Source organism: Gymnoscopelus braueri (genome assembly GCF_963280865.1).
Source record: "Gymnoscopelus braueri genome assembly, chromosome: 21".
NCBI classification, from domain to species: Eukaryota; Metazoa; Chordata; class Actinopteri; order Myctophiformes; family Myctophidae; genus Gymnoscopelus; species Gymnoscopelus braueri.
The window spans coordinates 25,089,158-25,111,544 of record NC_137623.1 but is presented as its reverse complement, the minus strand read 5'-3'; the positions used below and the strand labels follow the sequence as shown (position 1 = coordinate 25,111,544).

The 22,387-nt window shown below is 43.3% G+C and overlaps 2 protein-coding genes across 3 annotated transcripts; one reads left to right on the top strand and one right to left on the bottom strand.

Annotated features, from left to right (window-relative positions):
- Positions 1-2,396: 2,396 nt before the first annotated feature.
- Positions 2,397-13,086, bottom strand: cdk8 (cyclin dependent kinase 8). The gene is made up of 13 exons (XM_080417210.1): positions 12,610-13,086; positions 10,768-10,843; positions 9,646-9,756; positions 7,209-7,349; positions 6,478-6,535; positions 6,251-6,382; positions 6,018-6,161; positions 5,427-5,496; positions 5,233-5,305; positions 4,902-4,999; positions 4,317-4,404; positions 4,042-4,200; positions 2,397-3,534 (listed from the first exon to the last, which is right to left on the bottom strand). The coding sequence occupies exons 1-13, from the start codon at positions 12,735-12,737 to the stop codon at positions 3,409-3,411; spliced, it is 1,404 nt and encodes a 467-aa protein (XP_080273336.1). The 5' UTR covers positions 12,738-13,086; the 3' UTR covers positions 2,397-3,408.
- A 1,175-nt stretch (positions 13,087-14,261) lies between these two features.
- Positions 14,262-21,281, top strand: rnf6 (ring finger protein (C3H2C3 type) 6). Of its 2 annotated transcripts, none has more exons than XM_080418463.1 (4): positions 14,262-14,330; positions 15,773-15,928; positions 16,150-16,317; positions 17,278-21,281. In XM_080418463.1, exons 2-4 carry the CDS (start codon positions 15,781-15,783, stop codon positions 19,170-19,172), a joined length of 2,211 nt encoding a protein of 736 aa, XP_080274589.1. In that variant the 5' UTR covers positions 14,262-14,330; positions 15,773-15,780; the 3' UTR covers positions 19,173-21,281. The 2 variants fall into 2 exon arrangements, with proteins under 2 accessions (XP_080274589.1, XP_080274590.1); XM_080418464.1 differs by lacking the exon at positions 14,262-14,330 and adding an exon at positions 14,351-15,389.
- The last annotated feature ends 1,106 nt before the right edge of the window (positions 21,282-22,387 follow it).

Genomic DNA, 22,387 nt, shown 5'->3' with positions numbered 1-22,387 from the left:
CGACAGGGGAGATTTCCCCTTTCTGGCTCTGTGTGGGTACAGCCACACATGATGGGATACCGTCCGTCTACGGACGGTAGACGGGCGGAAGTCCCATACACACCCATGTTAAGTTTAAAACCGGAAGAACGGTCGCGATAACATGGGTGTGTATGGGACTTCCGCCCGTCTATCCCATCCCATCCCATCATGTGTGTATGCACCCAGTGGGTGCAGCCACACATGATGGGATTCCCGTCGTAACACGGGCGGAAGTCCCATACACACCCATGTTAAGTTTAAAACCGGAAGAACGGTCGCGATAACATGGGTGTGTATGGGACTTCCGCCCGTGTTACGACGGGAATCCCATCATGTGTGGCTGCACCCAGAGGGGGGTGGAGAGGGCGGGCAGATTTGCCAGGTCTGCTGATTATAAGCTACTTTGAGCTTCTTTTTCTGTAAAGTTGCTTGTAAATATCGGTAGTTGCGTTTTTTTGGGCTTGTTTCTAAAATGTAGTTGCTTATTTGGCCTTATTTCCTAATGTTCCTAATGTTAATATGTATTTGTACGCAGACCCCCCCCTTCTGATAATACTTTGTGCAAGACACCTCCATACCATACAAGATTTGTGTGGATTTGAAAATAATCCATACTTTTCACTTTCCCCCTAAAATCTTTCTTTGAAAATAGCCAATCTACAAGCTCACAACGCGTCGCATGTATAAATTGGCTATTTTCAAATAACCAATGTATTTAGGGTTAAAGACTATGCTCATGTGGCCTAAATTGCTTATTTTGGGCTTGTTTTCATAGACTTGGTGCTTATTTCTCTAGCAGAATCTGGCAACACCGAGGGCGGGGTTAATTTGGGTGTGCTGAAGAGTTTACGTTTTCTTTTTATGATCATCAATCTTTCTCAGAATCATACAAATTTAAGGCACGGAATCGGATTAATAATATTAAAAACGCATTTATAGAGCACCAAATAACAGATGTCCAATCATCCAGACATGTTTTCTGGGTGATGTGAGTGTGCTGTGCCTGTGTTGAATGAGCAGGGCTGGTTTTGTCTGGACTGAAATAGATGAGCTTACATCCTGAGAACCTTCTATTCATGGTACCTGAAGCTATGCTCTAAACCAGTGGTTCTCAACCTGTGGGTCAGGACCCCACATGATTTTTTTTGGGGGGTCCCCAGGTGACAGTCAAGTGACAATTCAAGGCCTTTTTAAGACCTGACATTTTAATTTAATACTGCATCAAACTATACAGTAAAACTGGTCACAGTACAAGAAAGAGGCAAAAAAAATCAAAATAGCCAATCTGCCATTTTCTAAATGTAATGCCTCAACTCCTACAATTCCAAGTGCCTATCAGGGTGGGGGGGTCACCATTTCAAATATGATTATTTTGGGGGGTCCCCAGTTCAAATATGATTATTTTGGGGGGGTCACAGCCTGAAAAGGTTGAGAAACACTGCTCTAAATACAGATGTGTACGTGTAAATCAGTGTTTCTCAAACGTGTTCATCTCAAGGACCCCCACATTAATATGCATTTGGCCGCAGGCCCCCCATGCCATGCCATCTGAAAATATTTTGTGCCAGGGACCTCTACATGATTTGTGTTGTAAAAAACGTTTAAACAATATAAACGAAATGTCAAATGTTTTTGAAAATAGCCATGTATACAGGGCTGGTTACACTGATTTTGATGCTATATTAACACATTTAGCTGGGGACCACCCTGGAACCATTTGTGTAGAAGATGAATGAAAATGTTCTGAGGGAACTGGTATGACGACGGTCTCACAAAGAGCAGCAGAGGTGTTCATAGGAAAGCGGTAGAGTTTAACCCATCGGGAAAGAGTGAGTAGTTTTATCATTAAAGTTTAATTATGGTTCTATTTGTGGAAGAAGAGGGGAAAGCTTTTGACTGTGTTTGTTGTACAAGCTGTGTGGGTAGTGCCTGAGTGACAGACATACTGTTGTAAGTATATTCATGTAGAAATAGAAACATACACTGTGGACTATGTTATACAAAGTTTTTTTTATCTAGAGCTACCTTGATCCCCCCGTCAAATGATATATAAATATATATATATATACATATATAAATGTATAATGTATAATTTTGGTTCATTGCAAAAAATAAACAAACATTTATTGTAGATGTTAAATTTGCGATGTCATTTGTGATGAAAAAATAAAATAAATGTGGACCTTTTTTTTTACATGTCTAACTCTTAAGTGTACATGAATTGCTAGTCTATTTATAACAGAACTTTGAATAGACCCTTTGCAGGGTGATTCTCAAATAATTGCTATTAGGTGATTATGTAATAATTTTGACAGGCCTACGTATCGTGTGCATGCACTTGCACTGGCGCAGACATACACACAGTAAAATAGCAATGTCAATGCTTCCACTTTTATTGTCAGGATACTTGCTTCATGTAAAATATTTCAATACAATACAGTACAATGCAGGTCCCACCTGTCGTCCTCCACGCAATTGGTTGGTTCTCTCACGAAGTTCTAAGGCTTAGCCCACAGCATAAAACAGCTGATCTGTCAGCCAATGGAAGCTGCTCTGCAACTCTTGCCATGAAAACAAAACCATTAAAACTGATTAAATTATAAACTACTAAAATCATTTTTTTCTCCTGTATTTCTTTCTTTTTCTATCGTCCTTTCTGAAGAAAACCCTCAACATCACTGTTGCGGGGGCTCCGCATCCTCCCAGCATGCTTCACAGCAGCTCAGTTCGGTCCACAGCTGAGGCCCTTGCAACGCACGCACGCACGCACACACAGACAGACAGACAGACAGACAGACAGACAGACAGACAGACAGACAGACAAACGGACAGGAGGACAGACGGACAGGGACTCTCCGTCAATGCTGGCAGTCACATAGCAGCTTTTTTTTGTCTCATCCAAGCTTGAAGGGGAGGGGAGGGGGGGTGGGGGTCTGGAGGCAGAGTGGTGGATGATGGCGAGGTGACAGAAGGAACAGATCGACAAGGGTTTCCTCCGATAATCATCCGTTTCTTGTGTTTTGCTCGTTTTGGCATGGCCGAGTCACAGAAACCATCCGGGTTCTCTTCTTTATGCTCACAAACTCACGGCAACGATGAAGGTGGTGACGGTATCCGTTCTCCTCAGTCTCCCGCCTCGCTCTCCACCAGTGAAGGTTTTGCTGTTTACCAGTGCTTCTATGCTGGGAGGAGGGGGGGGGGTTATAAGTTTGTGGGTTGTTGTTGTTGTTTTGACCTAGTAGACTGTTGCAGGGAAGATGGTAAGGTGGTGGTGTTGGTGGGGGAACAGGGGGAGGGCTGTTGCCATGGACATCCCCACATCCCTCAGTACATTCTCCCAGGCGGGCACAGTGAGGGTGAAAGGGTAGTGTGTGTCAAGGGAGGGGGTCAGTAGCGGTGGGTCTGGTGGGAGTACTGCGGTGGCTGCTGGGAGGTAGAGGAGTATCCCATGCTGCTTTGGGGCAGTGATGTGCTTGGTCCCGGGTTCTGGTAGGCAGCATGTGGATTGGAGCGCTGTGGAGGGAAGCGGAAGATCGATAAAGAAGCTATTCCTGACGTACCTGGTGACATTAGCCACAGGTATATTGCATACATGTTTTTTTAACAGATCAGTCAGTTGGGATTTTCACATTTGACCTTCCTGCCGCAGGGTGACTCAATCCGTGTCACTAGCAAGTTAAGCCCAGTTACTTTCACACAGAATTTTCTAACACCAGAAAACACTGTGTGTGTGTGTCCTCACGAGAAATGTTTTTGTTTTAAGGTTAAATATGAGATTTGGGATTACAATTAGGAAAATATTCAGGTTGGGTTTAGGGTTAGGATTAGACAGCTAGAGTTCGGGTTAGAGTTCACCCAATTTTAGTTGTGCAGCGATGTCACAACGGGAAAACAGCAGATCTACAAGCTTAGAACGTGCAGCAAAATCGTCAAATGTTCTTCTATTTTCAGGGCTAAAATGTTTATGTCCTCCTCACAAGTACAGAAATAGATATGTGTGTGTTTCTATGGGAATCATACCTGGTAGTCTGAGGTCATAATGAGGCCACCTGAGGTAGTGGTGGGCGGGACCACTCGCACTTTCTTCAGAGGCGGGCCCTGGGCGTGACTGTTGTCAGGGTTACCGGTATGCCCCGCCCCATTGGTGTGGTTGTTCGCCTGTTGCTGCTGCTGGTTTTTCTACAAGCAACCGGAAAAAGCCTTCATCAACTGTACACAACTCAATACAGAAATAACACCAGGTTGCCATGTAATATTTGTGATATTGCTGCATTAGTGAGTAAATAGGTACGTACATTTCTGACTTTCTCTGCCTTATCTTCTGGCTCCTCTTCTGTAAGGAATTCTCTCTTTGGGTAGGGGATCTGGCAGCCAGCAAAAACACTGTGGGCAAAGAGGATTGTCAACTTCAATCATTTATTCCCATGACTTTGAGCTAATTAAGCCTCGAGCACGGATCAACATGCTAGAGCACCATGGGGTCATGTGCATCAAGCTAAGCAGGAGCGTAAGGCGGTCTGGCTGGTGTGTACTCGAATTACTATACTTGTGAGAGACAAATGTCACCACAAGTATAGTAGAATTTGAGAAACCATCATTGTGAGGTTGTCAATGGTCGTTTTATGGTTAAAAAAAAAAGATTTGGGGGGTTAGGATTACAATTAGGAAGTTTCCAGTTGGGGTAAGCATTAGGATTAGACATTTAGATCTCAGGTGGGTTGCGTTAGAGTTTTCCCTTGTATTTTATACTTTGTTGTGCAGCGATGTCATGCAACGACAAATGTCCGACTTACACTAACCCGATCTGCTATTTTCAATGCCGTCCTAAAATGTCGATGTCCTGTCAAGTATAGAAATACAAATGTGTGCGATGCACTTACTCAGAGGTGGGCAGGGGTTCCTCCAGGAAGTAAGGGTCCTGCATGGCCTGCTCAGATGTGATCCTGCGGATGGGGTCCATCGTCAGCAGCTTCTGAAGCTTTGAAAATGTTCAAACAACGTTAGACCGCAACACACACCATGGCTAGAAGAAACCATAAAATACAAACCAGGGAACTGTAGGCGTTGACCTTTTCCGACGTGTCAGAGGGAAAGCAACTACAGCTAAAATTTGATTTGCGACACGCAATTTCACCAGCCATCGTAACTGCATGAAGGGAGTTTTCATGTCATGGCTCTATTGCTGAGGCGATGACGAGTCCGAATGCTCACCAAGTGGAATGCTTTGCTGTCGGGTTTGACTTTGTGTTTTTCCATGTACTTTATAAGGCTGCAGTTTGTGTATCTGGAACAGAGGAGAGGAGCACACATTTAGTTAGTTACGCTCGTCATACGTCTACAGGTTTTTCTGTTGAAAATATATTTCTTTTAAACGAGGACAGCACAAAAGCACAGTCAAGACTCACGTGTTCCTTCTGAAGTCTTTCATCAGGGTGGAGTGCTCTGGCATCTTCTTGATGTCCTCCCAGTCTTTATCTGTCAGAATCAAGGAAGGACAGGATTAACCCTTCGTTGTACAACCACATTGCTTGCCTAAAATAAGTTTATTTGGATTAATGACGGGTTTTCATTCCTTTTGAATACAAAATGTGGCATGATTTTGCAAATGTCTCCTAATCACAACTACAACCATGTCACACTTAACCACTTAAACCCTATACTTAGTTAACCGTATTCCCATAGGCCCTATACTTAGTTGACCGTACTCCCATGGGCTACACTAAATATGTTTGCTGAAAAGAGCAGATCTACAAGCTCACAATGCGGCACGTTGTGGGCTTGTAGATCGGCTATTCCCCCTAGAATATAGATGCTAGGGTTTGAGTGGATAACTTGGTAATCATGTATCTAAAGTGTTGCCATAATATAAAGCAGATATGAATTTACAAATAATAATCACTTTTACTTTCGAGTAAAATAAATGGACAGAAATATACAGTATATCTAGCATTTTTTAAGCATATTTTCCCACAGGTACGGTAGCATTGGAATCTCACCGGCAGGGAAGCCCATGACGTTGAAGATACGGTCCAGTTGGTCGTGATGATACGGGTTACTGGTTTTGATGTCCTCCTGGCGACAGTGGAATATGGGCTCAGACGTCAACAGCTCCGCAAAGATGCAGCCAATGGCCCAGATGTCTGTGAGAAGCAGATGTAACCTTAAAACTTACACATTAATTCCAACACAAACTAATGCATAGACACGCATTCATTTCCACAGTTCGCACCGATAGCTTTAGTGTAGTGCCGGGCCCCTAGCAGCAGCTCAGGTGCTCTGTACCAGAAGGTGACCACCACAGGGTCCAGATCGGCTAAAGGCTTCAGTGGTGAATTGAAGAGACGTGCAAAGCCCATGTCCGCTGTAGTGCAAAGAAAAATGTAATGTTAATTAATTGTTCGATTTTGAATAACATATGATTCATGAACATGAGTCAAATATGTTTTTTACGCTTACCAATCTTTACCCTCCCCCTTTCTGGCCCCTCACCCATTACCAGGATGTTGGCTGGTTTCTGTGGGAAACAGTCATAAAAGATGCTTAGATGATCCCTACCACATAACTACTGACAAGGCCAAAAGTGAGTTTGCTGCAGTGTTGAACTATACCTGTACTATTGTATGAGTGATGTGGCATCCAATTAAATAATAATAAAAACCTAAGCAAAAACCCCACAGTAGTGCCCTCTAGTGGACCAGATCTGTCAGTACATCCTACAAGCAGCAAGGTCTTTCAATTCCAACTAATCCAACTGTGCTCGATCAGTGGAGTGGACCTAAATGGCAGTTTGTCCATTTTGCATTCCAATGGACATTATTAGTTTTAATGGTATGAATGATTGAAACCATTAAAATAATTTTAACACATGAGAAACAATTTCATGACTCAGATCAGTCAAGGCTATGGTAATGGTATGTTCATATAAAAAATATTTCCACAATTAATGTGAAGGTTCCTGACAATAAATAGTACAATAGTACAATAGCATGACAAAGGAAAAAAAAACATTAACAGTATTTTTTAAAATTGTAGTCCAACCACCATATCACAGTCACAAACAAAAAAAGCACATTGTAATTTCAACTACATCCGTTTACAGTCTTCCCTGATAAATGATAACCCTCCCACTTAAATGAGTCGCCCCTTCCCCATCTCAAACCCTCTCCTCTCCCCCTTCATCCTCTTACAAGGTCTCGGTGGAGGACCCAGTTGGCGTGGAGGTAATGGATGCCATCCAGGATCTGGTATAGCAAGGACTTCACCATTCCTCTTGGCAACTGCAACGGTTTCTTATTGGCCTTTGATGCTCTGTGGAACTTAATAATGTGCTATGGAAGGAAGACAATATTCATCAGCGTAATCATTTTGTTTCTTTTATGGCTTCTTGTAGGCAGTGAACATCACATTCATGTTCCAAGGCAATATGAGTAAAATGGTGCTTCTGGGGAGTGTTTGCGCTTCTGTGAGGCCTAGGTAAGTGAACAACAATTCAATTCTGCATCTTGACAATGAGAAATTCAAATGTTACGTCGTAGAGTGTTGTTGTTGGTTGTTGTAAGCTGGATGCTTATCATTCACATGAACATGATTGCATGTATTCTGTGTATGCATCTGTTACATTTGATTTATTATGTTTATTCTTTTGTCCTCAGAGAAGTGATTATTTTCCATGGAGCACCACTTTTGTTAAAGCCCATTTCTGTAATCCGTATGTAGTGAATGCGAAACCATGCTAGTACATGGGTGTCAAACTGGAGGCCTGCGAAAGTGTCTGTCCAATAATGCCTGCGAGATGATTTGGTGAAGAAGGAAATTATTCACAACCGTGTTGTTAGCCTATGTATCTGTACTCTCACTGCAGTCTTGCTGCATGTAGCTTTGTTGTGGGTACTTAAGAAAATAATAGACGGTAATTAACACCACTACACTCAACCCCCCAGTCTGTTACTTCCAGAAAAAGTGATAATGTGTTGGTCCCAGAGCGATGCAGTTCCCTTCTCCTCTTTGAAGTCTGCATGTCGCTCACCGTGAGAATAATTACAACTAATAAATTATCACAGCAGCTGAAAAGTGGCCTATCACAGAGGTGAAACAGATTAGTTTGTTGCTCTCCCGTAAGTACTGGTGTTGTTTTTTTTCTTTTTTAATTTAGAGTAGCCAATTATTTTTTACCCCTTTTTCTCCTCAATTTAGTCGTTATGCCAATTAATTCCTCCCCACACACATTTCTGTGTTGTCACTGCTGTCGTATCCTACTGACTCACCTGCCAGTCAGGAGCCCCCACCAGGAGGACGTAGAGCCTTCGTCCTACTCCTCCCGCCCAACACTCCCCGCTGACAGGTGCCGCTCCAGCCCGTAGGAGTACGCGCAATGACCGATATCCGCCCGGCTTCCCTCCCCCAAACACGGACCAATATTGTGTTCGTGTAGACGCTCGACAAAGCCGGATGCACGACGGTGGATTTGAACTGGTGTTCTGTTTGTTTTAACTACGCCCCCGAAATCTACATTTGTGTCGGCTAATGTTCGATTTCAAATAGTTTCTTAATGAAAAGGGTGGACCAACAAAAACATCCAAATAGCATCACGTTTTATTCTCTCATCACATTGTTCTTGTAACCTATGACTGTGAAGGTAATACCGATCATACAAATAATGCTAGCTAGGCAATCTTTTTTATAGAAAATAAATGTGTAAAGTGAAACATTTTGTAGTTGTAGCAGACACTGAGACACGAGTGCAGGTTGAAAAAGAATGAAGGCAACACATGCGTGCACGAAGGCAGTGTGCACAAATGCGCATGTGGGTCTGCACGAGCACAACTGGTTTGGCCAACATGAAGTCGAATTTTGCCCAATCAAACCAGTGACCTCAAATGAGTTTTACACCCCTGTGCTAGTAGCAGTATGAATAATACTGGTGATTGTGCATGCTTGTGTTTGTCCCCAAATCCAAATAAGAAAGAGAGAAAGAAAACTAGTGGCCTGGAATACAGACTGATTTGCCGCGTTCAGTGGATTTGTTTCACTAAGTGAAAATCCACGGAGGGAATCAGTCTGGATTCCAGGCTAAAAAACGTAATACATTAACCAGTACTCTCATAGCCATGTCCCAAAGACCTGTGCAGCATGTGTGTGTTCGCTGTTTGCATGTGCAGGTGTGTTAGGGCTTTACACAGTAAATGAGAAATACAAAATGTCCTCCCCTTAGCATCACCCTTGCAGCCTGCGTACAGTTGGTCTCAATAAATAAATACACATTTATATAAATGATAACAGGGTGAAGGGCCCATCTTCTCAGAAGAATTAAATATAAAAAATAATAAAATAAAATAAATGAGTATAATATTTGTATTAGATGGAAATGTGTTTGTCTTAGTTCGATTGCAGTTTGGTCTATAAATCAAGTTCAAATCAGAAAAAAATTATTACGCAGACTGAGCAAATCTTAAGGATCAGCATCTTATCTCCTTCCATCCTTGTGTACTCAGGCTGAAGAGGTATCACATAAAATATATCATATATACAGTACATCAGCTCATATAACTACTGTTATATTATGCAAACAATTATATAGCAATACATTTTGCAGTATTTGAGGTGTGTGGGGGGGTTGCATCTTACCCAGAGATCATGCTCAGCATAGTCAAATAGCAGCCAAACCTTACGGTCTGCATGTGACAGGAACACTTTCTGCAGTGAGATGACATTGGGGTGCTTCAGCTCCCGCAGTAGCTGCAATATACAAACACTGTCAGGTGAAGCTGTGAACTAAATATATGTTATTATCCTTCTGCTTGTTAAACACACGCCATTAAGAGCAAATTACCTAAAATATTCAATATTGTAAATGTTTTTTTTATACCATACAACTTATTTTTCTTAATTTTGGCGTTGCATAAATGACTCAAGTATAATTAAGAGCTAATTAAATGCCTGAAGCTTATTAACTCATTTACTGCCAATAACGCATATATGCGTTCTATTGAATACATCACTTGCCTGCCAATAACGCATAAATGCGTTCTATTAAAAAAAAAAAAAAAAAGAAAAAAAAAAGTTTTTTTTTTTTTTTTTTTTTTTTCGTTTTTTTCTTATTTTTAGACCCAAAGACCAAGGAGATATGATATATCAAAGATTTAAACTCCTATCCACTTCCTTGTTAACTTAAAACTTAAAAAATCTGTATCTCGGCTCCTGAGTACTTTTTGTTTTTCAATTAAAAATCTCTGGCAGCCAACAGCTAAAAATCTGAAATAACTCTGGCAGAAATACAGTTAAAAGGTAGGGTAAGTGATATTTTTGGATTTTTTGTTTAAAGCTGAAAGCTCAATATTTTGATTGTAATCATTGCTATAGAGTGTTTGTTCAGTTACAGGGGTCTCCCCGTCATTTTCAGCCAATCAGGAGAGAGTACCCATTATCAGCTTAAAATGTGTCTGCTCATTTCATTGTCTGTCATCACTTCCAATTTCACTTGTTCATTCTGTATCCTGCCAGTTCTCTGTCCCGATTGGATACAATTGGTATCCCGACCTGAAAATGTGTTCTCTGTTTACCAAAGAGCTGGAGAGACAAAGAAAGACTCCCGTTACTGAAAAAACACTTTATAACTTTCTAGATTCTGATAATAGTTATTGCTATAGAATCTATAACAATGAGTATTATCAGAATATAGAAAATATAACTTACCCTACCCTGTAACAAAATGAAAAGAAAAAAAGACGGAACAAAAAGCACACTTACAGCAATCTCTCTGCAGGCTGACATAGAGATACCAGTGCCTTCAATTTGCTTGAGGGCGTAGTCCTTATCATCCTTCCTACAGCCAGAGAGAGCAAGAGCGAGAGAGAGAGAGAGGGAGATGGAGTAACATCAACACTAGACCAGACTGCATGTCCCCCGAGAGCAGTCTACCCAGGAACATAAAGCGGAGGGAGGGCACTTGGCAGCTGGCACAGAGGCTGCGAGGAGGCCGAGTTGCATTACCTCCAGATTTGTGTAATCAAGCTCACCTCAGAGGCTCAAAACAATAGAAAGAGAGAGGAAGCAGACCTTGTCTGGCAGCTGGGCATGGGACAAACAGAGCACCGGGACTGGCCTTCACTTGCATGAACCAGTTACCACTCCTCCTGGCCTTAATCATCTCATAAACCCACGCTTTGTGTCTCCTCTGGCCGTGTCCGACTTCTGCACAACAAATTAGCTCAGAGAGACTCTTTAGTAAACAGCAGTCTCCTACAACTGAACAGAAACATCTTTGAACACTTTAGGGCTCTTTAGTGCGGTTCCGGCCGCCAGCATGTCCAGGCAACACTAATGGGCTCGGTATGGTCCTGTCTGCTCCAGCTGCCCTGGGCTCCCTCCGGCTTGAGTCCAGTCCAAATTTGGATGGTAACTGGGCTGGGGATTCGCCTTAGATCTCAAATAAACGATAGATGGGAAATTAACAAATTCTTGACGTTAATTCTGGACGTGGTGGGTTATTGTAAAGGAAAGGGATACCAAAGGCCCAAAGAAAGCGTATTAACACATTCATTGTATACTAAATATTATTTGTGCTTCCAGTGAGAGCATTATCCTAACCTTAATTACAAAAAGAAAATGATAGCTAATTTAACCAATCTTGAGTCTCATCCACTGGATTCTTCCGCAATGGGCATCCATAAACATAAATAATTATGATAACACCTTATAATTAAAGTGAGGGAAAAACACACGTACTTGTTATACTGTAGGTACTTGCCTTTGAAAGGGTTAAGTACGACAGAAAGCCAAAGATTGACAAACAAGTCCTAATTCACACTCTTTGAATTGAAAACGACTATTTTACCAAACACAAACAGACCTCAGAAATGGGGGAAAGCTTTGCTGTTCCATTGGGATGAGCATCGTAGTAGCTAAAGAACAGCTATGCTTGTGTGAAATATATTCCAAAAATCACCCTGACAACCTAATGCTGCAGGCGTTAGTAGCACTGGATTGACACATCGATGCTTTTTCACAAGACAAGACAAGACCCTTCATCGGAGCCACTACTGCAGTTAATAGACTATTAGGACATGATGGAACCTTTCTAAAGCGTACATGCTGTTATTATAAAGCGGTATTGTCTGCCTTTATCATTTTCCACACTCATTTCACAAGCCTCTGTCAAGCCTCCTCTGCATGCCAACTGCATTCACATCCAGCCCCGAGGAGAACCAGACAATAATAATAAAACCACTGGAGGGTTAACCCAGTGGTTCTCAACCCGTGGGCCGGGACTCCCACATGATTTTTGGGGGGGGGGGGTCCCCAGATGACAGTGAAGTGACAATTTAAGGACTTCAAAAAATAAAAGACCATTACTGCATCAAAAGTAATCAGCAAACCGTACAACAAAAACTGGCCAAACATTGGGCCAAATTGTCAAAAAATATTTAAAAAATGTGAAAATGGCCGATCTACAAGCTCACACAGCCTCGCGTTGCGAAGTGTTGTGGGATTGTAGATCATTATAGAGCTTGTAGATCTGCTCATTCAACCAGCTCCTCGCAGTAGTAGTTGAAGGCCTTGCTGCTGCTTGCTGCTCATCAACCAACTCACCCATCTTTTCTCTTGGCTTTATAGACATGACCGTAGGTGCCTCTTCCCACTTTACACCCTTCGTACTCGAACAGGTCCTCGACGCGTTCCCGTTCGCCGGTCAGCTTCACTTTAAAGTCATAGTCCATTTTCACTGTTGTTGTTGTTGTTGTTGTTGTTGTTGTGGTGGTGAGATTCCCCGCCTGTGTGTGTGTGTGTGCGTGTTTATTAAAGCTCCGCTCGGGAGGCAGTTGAGCTGAGCTGGGGCTACTAGTTCAACAAGCTCAGTAGTTTAGCTGCTTTGTCGCCCCTGTGGCGCTGATTCTGGCTTTAATTCAGCGGACACGTGTGAATGTTTCGCTTCAAACGGAGGATGCACGGTTTATGGACGATAAGCAAAGGAGTAAAACGACTCTCCACGATCGGGATTATTCCTTTCTTTCTCTTGTTGCTGCGTTTCTCTCTCAGCCGGTATCTCACCAGAGATGCACTCTACTCTCTCGGTAACGGCCGTATTCGCGCGCGGCACTGTCGCAAAATGTCGTGCGATTTGCTGCTCGCTGCAGAAAAAGGGCCTGGCTGGAAAGAGCTGGCAAAATTGGAATAAACACACGTGGAATAGCAATTACTTTTAAATTTAAAAGAGCAGTCAATCGAATCGATGTCCAAGTTTATTAAAAGTAGGATAATTAGGAGAGAGAGAGGGAGAATGTAACAAATGCCATGAACCAAACGACACGTATAATGTGACTCAACAAGAATCAAGACTCACACACAAATGTTCATCAAACATTAATTACGGTCAGGGTACTTTACTTTAGTACCCTGACCAATTACAATTAGCAATTTAGCAGACGCCCTTATCTGGGTGGGACCAGAGCTACGTATAAAGTGCAAGATGAGGGTAAATGCCTCGAACCGTAGTCAACAAACGACAGGAAATATTCAGTAGCTTTGTAAAGTTTGGCCCCAAGGCCCCCGGGCACCCCACCATAAACAAAACTAAAATGGACAGCTTGTTAAATTTACAACGCTACATTTCGTCCAAAACAGTGAAATTCTTGGTTTTGGACATTTTGAGGCAACAAAAGATGAAAAACCGTGTGATAGTCATCACACCAATGGGGGGGGGGGTATATTAAGGGTATATAAGGTTGAGAACCACTGAAATAAAGCCATCTTAATCCATCCTAATGTTAAGGTAGGAACTCGTGCATCTAATGTTGTTTGGGTCTAGTCGAACGACACAGCGTTGCACCACTGGCAGTGTTGCCATGTCCGCGTATTATGAGCGACTTTGGGCTTGTTTTTCTGGTAAGTTGCTTGTGGTTGCGTTTTTTTGGGCTTGTTTCTAACGTGTACTTGCTTATTTAGGCTTGCTTCCAACCTTTTTAAACCAGGGGTTCTCAAATATTTTCATAAATGCTTTGTGCCCAGGGGAGCATCTGTGTTGTTAGAATGTTTCAAAAATATTCTAAATATTCCACATTTTATTGCAAGATTTTTTGAAAATAGCAGATTACAAGCTCACAACGCGTGGCGAGCTTCCAAATCTGCTATTTCCAAATAGCCGATGCATTTAAAGTGCTCATGTGGCCTAATCTGCTTCTTTTGTGCTTGTTTTCCTAGACCTCGTTGCTTATTTCAATCACAAAATCTGGCAACAGTGGTCCCATCTTGGGTTTGGAGAGAGAGAGAGCAAAGAGAAAAGCAACTCGTCCATATTACAGCTGCTCTGTCAGGTACCAAACGACGCCATAATCACTTTGTCATCTAGTTTGCTTTGATGTAGCCGTACTAGGCTCGAGTGTTTATCTGCCTAAAGTGCAAACCGTGTGATACAACCAGTGTGCGTGTGTGTCCATTTTACTGTTGTCAGACATGGTATTCATTGTGTGGGTTCATTTGTGTTAGGCTAACGTGTAGTTTATTCATCGCACGAGCAGAAATTACTTCTAAAAACCCACGGCAACACGTATTTCGGTGGAACATTTGTCAATATTGTCGTGTAACGAGACATAATATAAACGAAGCCCACTGAGCTTGAGCACAACTCGACAAACCAACGTCAGTGTCATTAGGAAAGCTAGCACCGTATGCTAACGCTAGCAGACAGTCAGTCGGAGCAAATGCACGCGTCTTTGAAAGCCCCCCCACGAAACTGTACGTACGGTACGTTCAGTTTCGTGGGGGGTCTTTCAAAGACATTTAACAACTGTTGGCATGCTTAAATGGGACATTATTCTTTGTTTGTTCTTCCCTTCTTCTTGCCCCCCCTCCCCGTCTGTGTGCTGGAGAAGACAAGACCTCCGTTTATTTTATCACGTCCCTCCCTCTGCCATGAGACGATTGGACGGTCGACGCGTCCGTCATTGTTTCTAGGCCGCTGATTGGTTGTTGTCGCTAGCTAGGATGACAAACGTCATTTTGTTATGGCCTTCTCTCTGTATGACGATACACTACTATAGCTCGCTAACGTTGTTGTAGCTTGTAGTAGTAGGAGGACTTCGTTGTGTACGAGGGATTGGGGAGGACTTCAGGGTGCCTTGGGCATATAATTTACATGCAACATATTAGTCACAAGTTGCCACGTTAGCAGTAAGACTTGCATGCAGTGCTCAATAGGATTTTTCGTTTTTTTTTGCCATGTGTAGGTTTTGCTTGACCTCTTCTTACAGGTGATTTGTATTTCGTCATACGATAAGCCGATTTACAATCTCACGACGCGTCGCGATGCAACGCATTGTCAGCTTGTAGATCGGCTATTTTCCACACACGATCTACGTCGTCGTACGACAGAGGTACAAAATGGATGGCGTTGCCTGACTTGTCCTCATTGCTAGCTAGAGAACTGTCTCTCCACAGCTGAGACAGAACATGGTGGTGGTGATGCAATTAGAATTATGGGTTTTATTACATGCTTGCTTATTTAGCCCATGAATGTCATGTAGAGAACCTAAGGTGTGAAGTACCATCTATGAAAAGGAATATTATAGGCACTGTTAATGTATTAATGTGCATTATTGCTTCAAAGACAAATGTACATATGGGTTTTTATTTTTGCACTGGTCCAGTTTGTGACCTCGGACTTGACCTCAGATAACTGCATTGCTGTAGTGGTTGGGAGGTAACCTTCAGGTGATGTTCCAACCCTGGCTGACAGCTTCACCCTTGTGTCTGGCAGCGGTTTCCATGGTGATGGACCCTCCCGGTGGGAGAGACGAGCGGAGGAGGCAGGCGGAACGTCTTCGGCGGGAGGAGGCGTACTATCACTTCATTAATGAGCTCAGTGAAGAGGAGTACCGCCTGATGAGAGACAGTAATCTGCTGGGCACTCCTGGTAAGGAGGAACAAATTCTGTATTTTATTTGATTATCTAATACAGTCATTAATCTTCCAATACAAACAACACACAGTAAACGTATACATGTGATAGGAGATTGTTCTGTCATGTTTCTTAGCATCGACTACCTTTGCCCTCTAGCTGGAGATCAGGTGAGTGTTGGTAGTTTCACCTGACCCAGCACTTCTATCAGAGCATAATGACATGCTTCTTCACAGGGGAAGTTACTGCAGAGGAGCTCCGCCAGCGCCTCGATGGAGCAAAGGAGCGTGTGTTATCTCAGCCTCGTCCTGAGCCACACCCACTGACTACAGAGTCTGGAGAGCAGGAGGGCAGCAGCGCTGAGGGAGAGGAAAGAGGGGTTGGAGGAAGAAGAAGTGGAACAGGTAAGAAGGGGACATGTACTGGCTAGACTTGTCTTACACACACCACCAGAGAATGGCAGGACGGATAGACGCTGCCTGCAAACTTTTAAAGGACTGTTTCATGAGCGGGAGCGTGCTTTGGATACCATCTCCATAGCACTAGCACGCAGATTGACACGTGCAATGTTTGAATCCAGTTTGTGTTATTAGCAACCAGCTTAGCTGAAACAGCGTAAACATCAACTTCTCATGGTTGTGGGTGGCAACGATTCCCCGTCGGGTTCTAAATGACCGGGTTGACAGACAGACACACACACACACACACACACACACACACACAACTATGCATATAGCCTGCATAGTTTGGCTGCGCACATCGCCGGGTATGGACTAGTATATCTGAAATGAGAAATGCATGTACACAGATTGAACTTTTATCATATATATATATATATATATATATATATATATATATATATATATATATATATATATATTATATTAAATAACTATATTCTGATAGTACTCATTGATATAGTGTTTGTTCAGTAACGGGAGTGTCCCTGTCTCCTGCTCTTTAATACAGAAATGTAAACAGAAACGGCATTTTCAGGTCAGGATACCAATGAAAATGTATTTTCTGTTTATTAACAAGGTGGAGAGACGGGTATACCCGTTACTGAACATACGCTGTCTCTATAGCAATGATTTTAATCAGAATATAGTTCTTTAACCTTTTTACAAACGTTTTGTTTTAACCAAAGAATATCACTTGCCCTACAATTGAAATATGGTAGGCACTAGGCAGCCTACACAGCTTGTTGGGGTTAGTGAGGCTAGGTGACGAAAAGATTGAACTTTATTTGTAGTACAGTCCTCAGGTGTGGTAATAAATGGAAGTAATAACACATATATTAGTATTTATGATGATTTGTCACTTTTATGTTTGTTCACAGCCTTAACAATATATATTTGTTATAGGGGCCACAGAGCAAGGAGCAGAAACATCTAATGGTGATTCATTACTAGAGTGGCTCAACACCTTTCGACGCACTGGCAACGCCACTCGCAGTGGGCAGAGTGGCAACCAGACATGGCGTGCTGTCAGCCGCACCAACCCTAACAGTGGAGAGTTCCGCTTCAGCCTGGAGATCAATATCAACCACGAGCAGCCAGAGCCCGGGGAGCATAATGACACCTCAGACCCTGCAGAGCTGTCGATGCCAGCCTCTAGTATGACTCCGACCTCAATACGCACTGCTTCTTATTTCCCCAACCCCCGTCCTTCAGCCTCGCCCTACACTCAACCAAGGCCAGCCCCTTACCCATCAACTCGTCCCAGCCTCAGTAGGAGGGCGGCGAGGGCCCAGACACGCCGCACACGCAGCAGTGCCAATGCCCATCCCTTGAGCCCTCCAGCCCCCTCTACACCAGAGGTCCCTCCTGCTGCTGCTTTGAGGAGGACTGTAGCCTTGCAGTCTCCTCCACCGGTCTCTGCTCCTCTAACTACTCCTCTCGATCAAACTATGCCCATGCAACATCAGGCAATGAATGCAGCATTAGAACATGGGCGTGACGAGGTGACTGCTTCTCTGGACTGTCCCCGCGTGTCGCATCAGTCTGAGCCCCAGACCCTAGCAGCGGAGCATGAATCACGTGGCAGTAGGACTCGATCCAGAGGTCGTATCCGCAGGGCTGGGGGTGGGGCTACACCGTCACTTGGCTACATTGTAGCTCATCGTAGCTCGTCACGGCGAAGCCGACCACAGTTGCAAAGAACGGCTGCACCTAGTGTTGCTCCTACGTCAAGTGGTGGTGTCGGCGAATCTGGCGTCCACATTGTTGTTGAGCCAGGAACTGGAACTAGCGCTCTTCCCATGGAGACGGGGGAGGTTATGGCAGAGCCTGCCGCTCAAACAGAGCCGACCACCGAGGCAGGAGAACCTCAGGGCGAGTCAACTGTGACTGGAGCAGGAAGCACAGGGGTGCGGCGCCACCCTACTATAATGTTGGACCTGCAAGTGAGAAGGATCAGACCAGGGGAAAACCGTGACCGGGATAGCATTGCCAGTAGAACACGTTCCCGTGCCAGAGTCGCTGAAAACACGGTTACCTTCGAAAGTGACAGCGGAGGATTCAGACGGACCATCTCCCGGTCAGAGCGAGCTGGGATCCGCACTTACGTAAGCACCATCCGGATCCCATTGAGGCGCATCAGTGAAACAGGCCTGGGAGAGCCCAACTCCACTGCCCTGCGCTCCATCTTGCGCCAGATCATGACTGGTTTTGGAGAGCTCAGCACCCTCATGGAGACGGAAGCTGACTCTGAGATGGTCACACCCAACCACCCAGATGCCAGTGGTGGTAATCCTACCACTGGTCAGGCCTATCGCCTAAACGAGAATGCTGCTGGCCACAGAGATTCCAGTGAGATGGATCAGGAGAGGGTGGGACATATGGGGACTGAGGAAGGTCAGGGAGGTCAGGCTAGACTAGGAGTAGGAGGGGCAGTGAGTCCCAATGAGGGGCGGGCTACCAGCAGAGACACCAACAACCTGGTAGAGAACGGTACTCTGCCCATCTTGCGGCTGGCACACTTCTTCCTACTGAATGATGATGATGAGGAGGAGCACCCTCGCGGCCTGACCAAAGAGCAGATTGACAATCTGGCCACACGCACTTATGGCCAGGCCAGCCTGGAGGGCGAGGCGGGCCGTGCATGCAGTGTCTGTATCAATGAGTACGCCCAGGGCAACAAGCTCCGCCGCCTGCCCTGTTCCCACGAGTTCCACATCCATTGCATTGACCGCTGGCTTTCTGAAAACAACACCTGCCCCATCTGCAGGCAACCGATCCTCGCAGTGCATCAAGACTGACCCTTGGCTTAACCCTTCACCCACAAAACCCACCCACCTTGCTCCCTGCTGGCCGAACGGAGCATGCCCAACCGGGCCGTGCATGTACATAGCGCTGTCATGGTTTAATTAAATACATTGATGAAAATTCATAGCGTTAAAGCTGAAGGTGATGGAACTGAAAGTGGGGAGGAAAGGACCTATAAATGTAGAGAAATTTAAAAAGAAGTTTATTTTTTTAGCCTTTGTTTTCAGCACTTTTTGTTGTTTTAATTTTATTTTCTTCTTCCTGTGACTTTCTCTCTGGCCTCTCCATCACAATGCTCCTGAGTGCTGCATCAGAAGATGGCACTAATGCTTAACCAGCTCCTGTAGCCGCTGCTAACTAGTCTCAGTTTAACTCTTTAATGTCAACTTCACTTTTAGATTGGTTTAATTAGTTCATTGTTGTAAATACTCCACCAACGCTTGTGTTTGAGGGTTTTGAAGCAAGAATCTACTCACTCTTGTCCATTTTAAATGAAAGGAGGAAAACTCGGCCACCATTGCAGTCCTCCATTTTAAAGCTCTGACATCCATGTTTACATTTGTTAGCTCTTCTCTATAGCTTTCTCATATTTACAAATCCGTCAGTCATCAACACTATTCCACGCGAGAAAAAAGCATTTAAGGCAACTGATAATCAATAAGTCAGCGTAGCAATTTAGTCGCAAGCATTTGGTCTGTTGTGAGACAATGGTGTCCATAATAGCAGAATTGCACAATAAGGGGGTGAAAGGGCAGTATTGTATTTGTAATGCTGCTCGTGTAATGCTGCTCGTTGTTTATACCATAAGGCTTCATGAAAATTGAGTGTCCGTTTTTAGTCCTCTATTTCAAAGTCCTTCAAAAATATGTTCTTGTTGGTATGGAACACTGTTGTAATATGGAGTAAAAAATTTGGCTCACGTCTTCAACTTCGATGCAAACACATTGGCAGTTTGACGAGTTTCTTGAGCCCAGACTGTTGTAGCCTTGCCTGCCAACATGCCTCCACCATTGCTGGGCACTTGACTCCCATATGAGGTTTCATTCAGTTCACGTACTGTACAGTTAATGAGCATTCGGCCTGAGGGAGAGAAGGATGACAGAATGACTGCTCTTATTTTTAGTTATTTTATTTTTATCTTGTTTCATGAATGTTACAAGCACTGATAATATACCACAGGTATATTTATGGATCAGTGGTTCTACTAGTCTGTCACCACCAGGGAAGCATGTGCAACATCATTTTAGGAGATCGTCGCTGTCTGTTTGGAAACCTTGTATGTCCAAAACTGTTACTTTTCAGAAAATTAAAAAAATTACCTGTATGTCGCAATGGATCCAATGTAGTTATTATTTAGTCACAAGCTCTTTAATATTTTTCATTGGTTCAATATTTATAAAACCCACAGATGGACTTAATTTCTTTTCCTTTTGTTTTTCAAAAGTAGCAAAACTAACCCATCTACAAACTCAAACACGTCGCGATGCATTGTGATCTTTTTTTCTCTCCAATTTTTTTCCCTTATGTTTGGTTAATAAAGACACACAAATGTAACTCCATATAGACCGGCTGTTTTTGCTACTTTGAGTGACACTGTAGTATGAAGAAGTAGGGCATTCATCTACGAAAAAACGTAAGTTGAAATATGGACATACGATGTTTGTACCCGACAGCAACGAGATGGAAGAGCAGTATACAGGAGCTACCACATCTTTGCAGTTGCCATGTGAGTCTCACAACCAGGAGTTAGAATGTGGCAGAGTGTGAGAGCGTCAAGTGTGTGTGTATATATGGGTTTAGAGTGAGTGTCTCTTTTTTGTGTGTTGAAGGAAATTACTACGCAGAATGTTACGTTAAAGTTCTCAAAGCATCCGTTTGTTCAATATCCACCAGAGTTGGAGGGGGTTGTGGTCACTCAATTCAAAAGTGAATATTTATTCTTTTCCTATTTAATAACTCAAAATGAACTTTTGACATGAATATGTATTATGTTATGTGATGAGATTAAAAGTTAAGATGGTGTATAAGATGATGTCACTATGTAATGAACATTTTTTTTTTCTCTGCTCCTTAACAATGGAATAAAGTGCAGCTTTGTTATGCCTGGGGATCTTGTTTGTAGCATCTGTCTGCACACTTGTCATTTTTCAGTGTGCTTTCACGTGCATCTGTGGCACAAAGGACGTGCTATTTTATACTGTGTGTAACAGTAGTTCAACAGCAATTCCTATAACATTCACAATGAGTACACACACGGTAAACAACATTTAACTTCAAACAAGTAGGCTACTAAATTGATGTGGCAACTTTGTATAGGAATAAAACTATTCCTGTTGCAGTGTAGAAATTACGTTAAAAGAGATATGTAGGCTACACAATGTAGCAACTTAGTATAGGAATAACATTTCCAGTAAAGTGCAGCCATTAAGTAATGTAAGACATACATTTCTTGCAAAAGCTGTATTTGCAACAGCAACTCTAAACATTCAAAATAAGCATGTACAGTGTAAATAGAGTAGCATCTACACAGTATTCTTGTAAACTAAGTTCACTTCAAGTAGGCTACAGTGGCACAATACATATTGCACAAGCAAGTGGTAGGCTATTGCTCATAACCTGAAGAGCAGTGGCTCAGTTTCTTCAAGATGAGAATGTCTGCCCTGACTCCTCCTAGCCTATTTCTCTTTGCATCATGTTATGAACCAAGGGTCATATATGTAGTTTCCTGTGTGTTTTTCCCTCGTTGGTGTATGGGTGACTGAGTGGTGCTGATTGAGTACCTGTTGGTGTGTGAGTGGGATGACTGGTGTCTGACCGTCTGAATGTGAGTGGTTGGCTACTATTTGGACCTGGCTAGTGATTGGTTATGTACAGGGGCCCACCCTGAGGTAATTTACCCATGTTTTAATGTAAAACATGGGTACATTTATTAAGGTGTAAAACTTTTACACCTTAATAAATTGCTGTATTTTGTCTGGTCGTGTTTGGGAAGGAGGGAGTACATTTTTGTGTTGCGCCTTAAGGTCCCCCTAGGCCGGGGCGTAACTATCAACAATGTTGGACTGCACTGAACACTGACAGTCTCTCACTAACCACACTGGTGCAAGGAGCACAGAGGAATTTTGCAGCAGTGGGTTTCATGGTGGGAAACCGTATTTTGTTGCCTCCAGTACAGGAATGAGCTGTCTGAATGTGGGATAATTTGTTC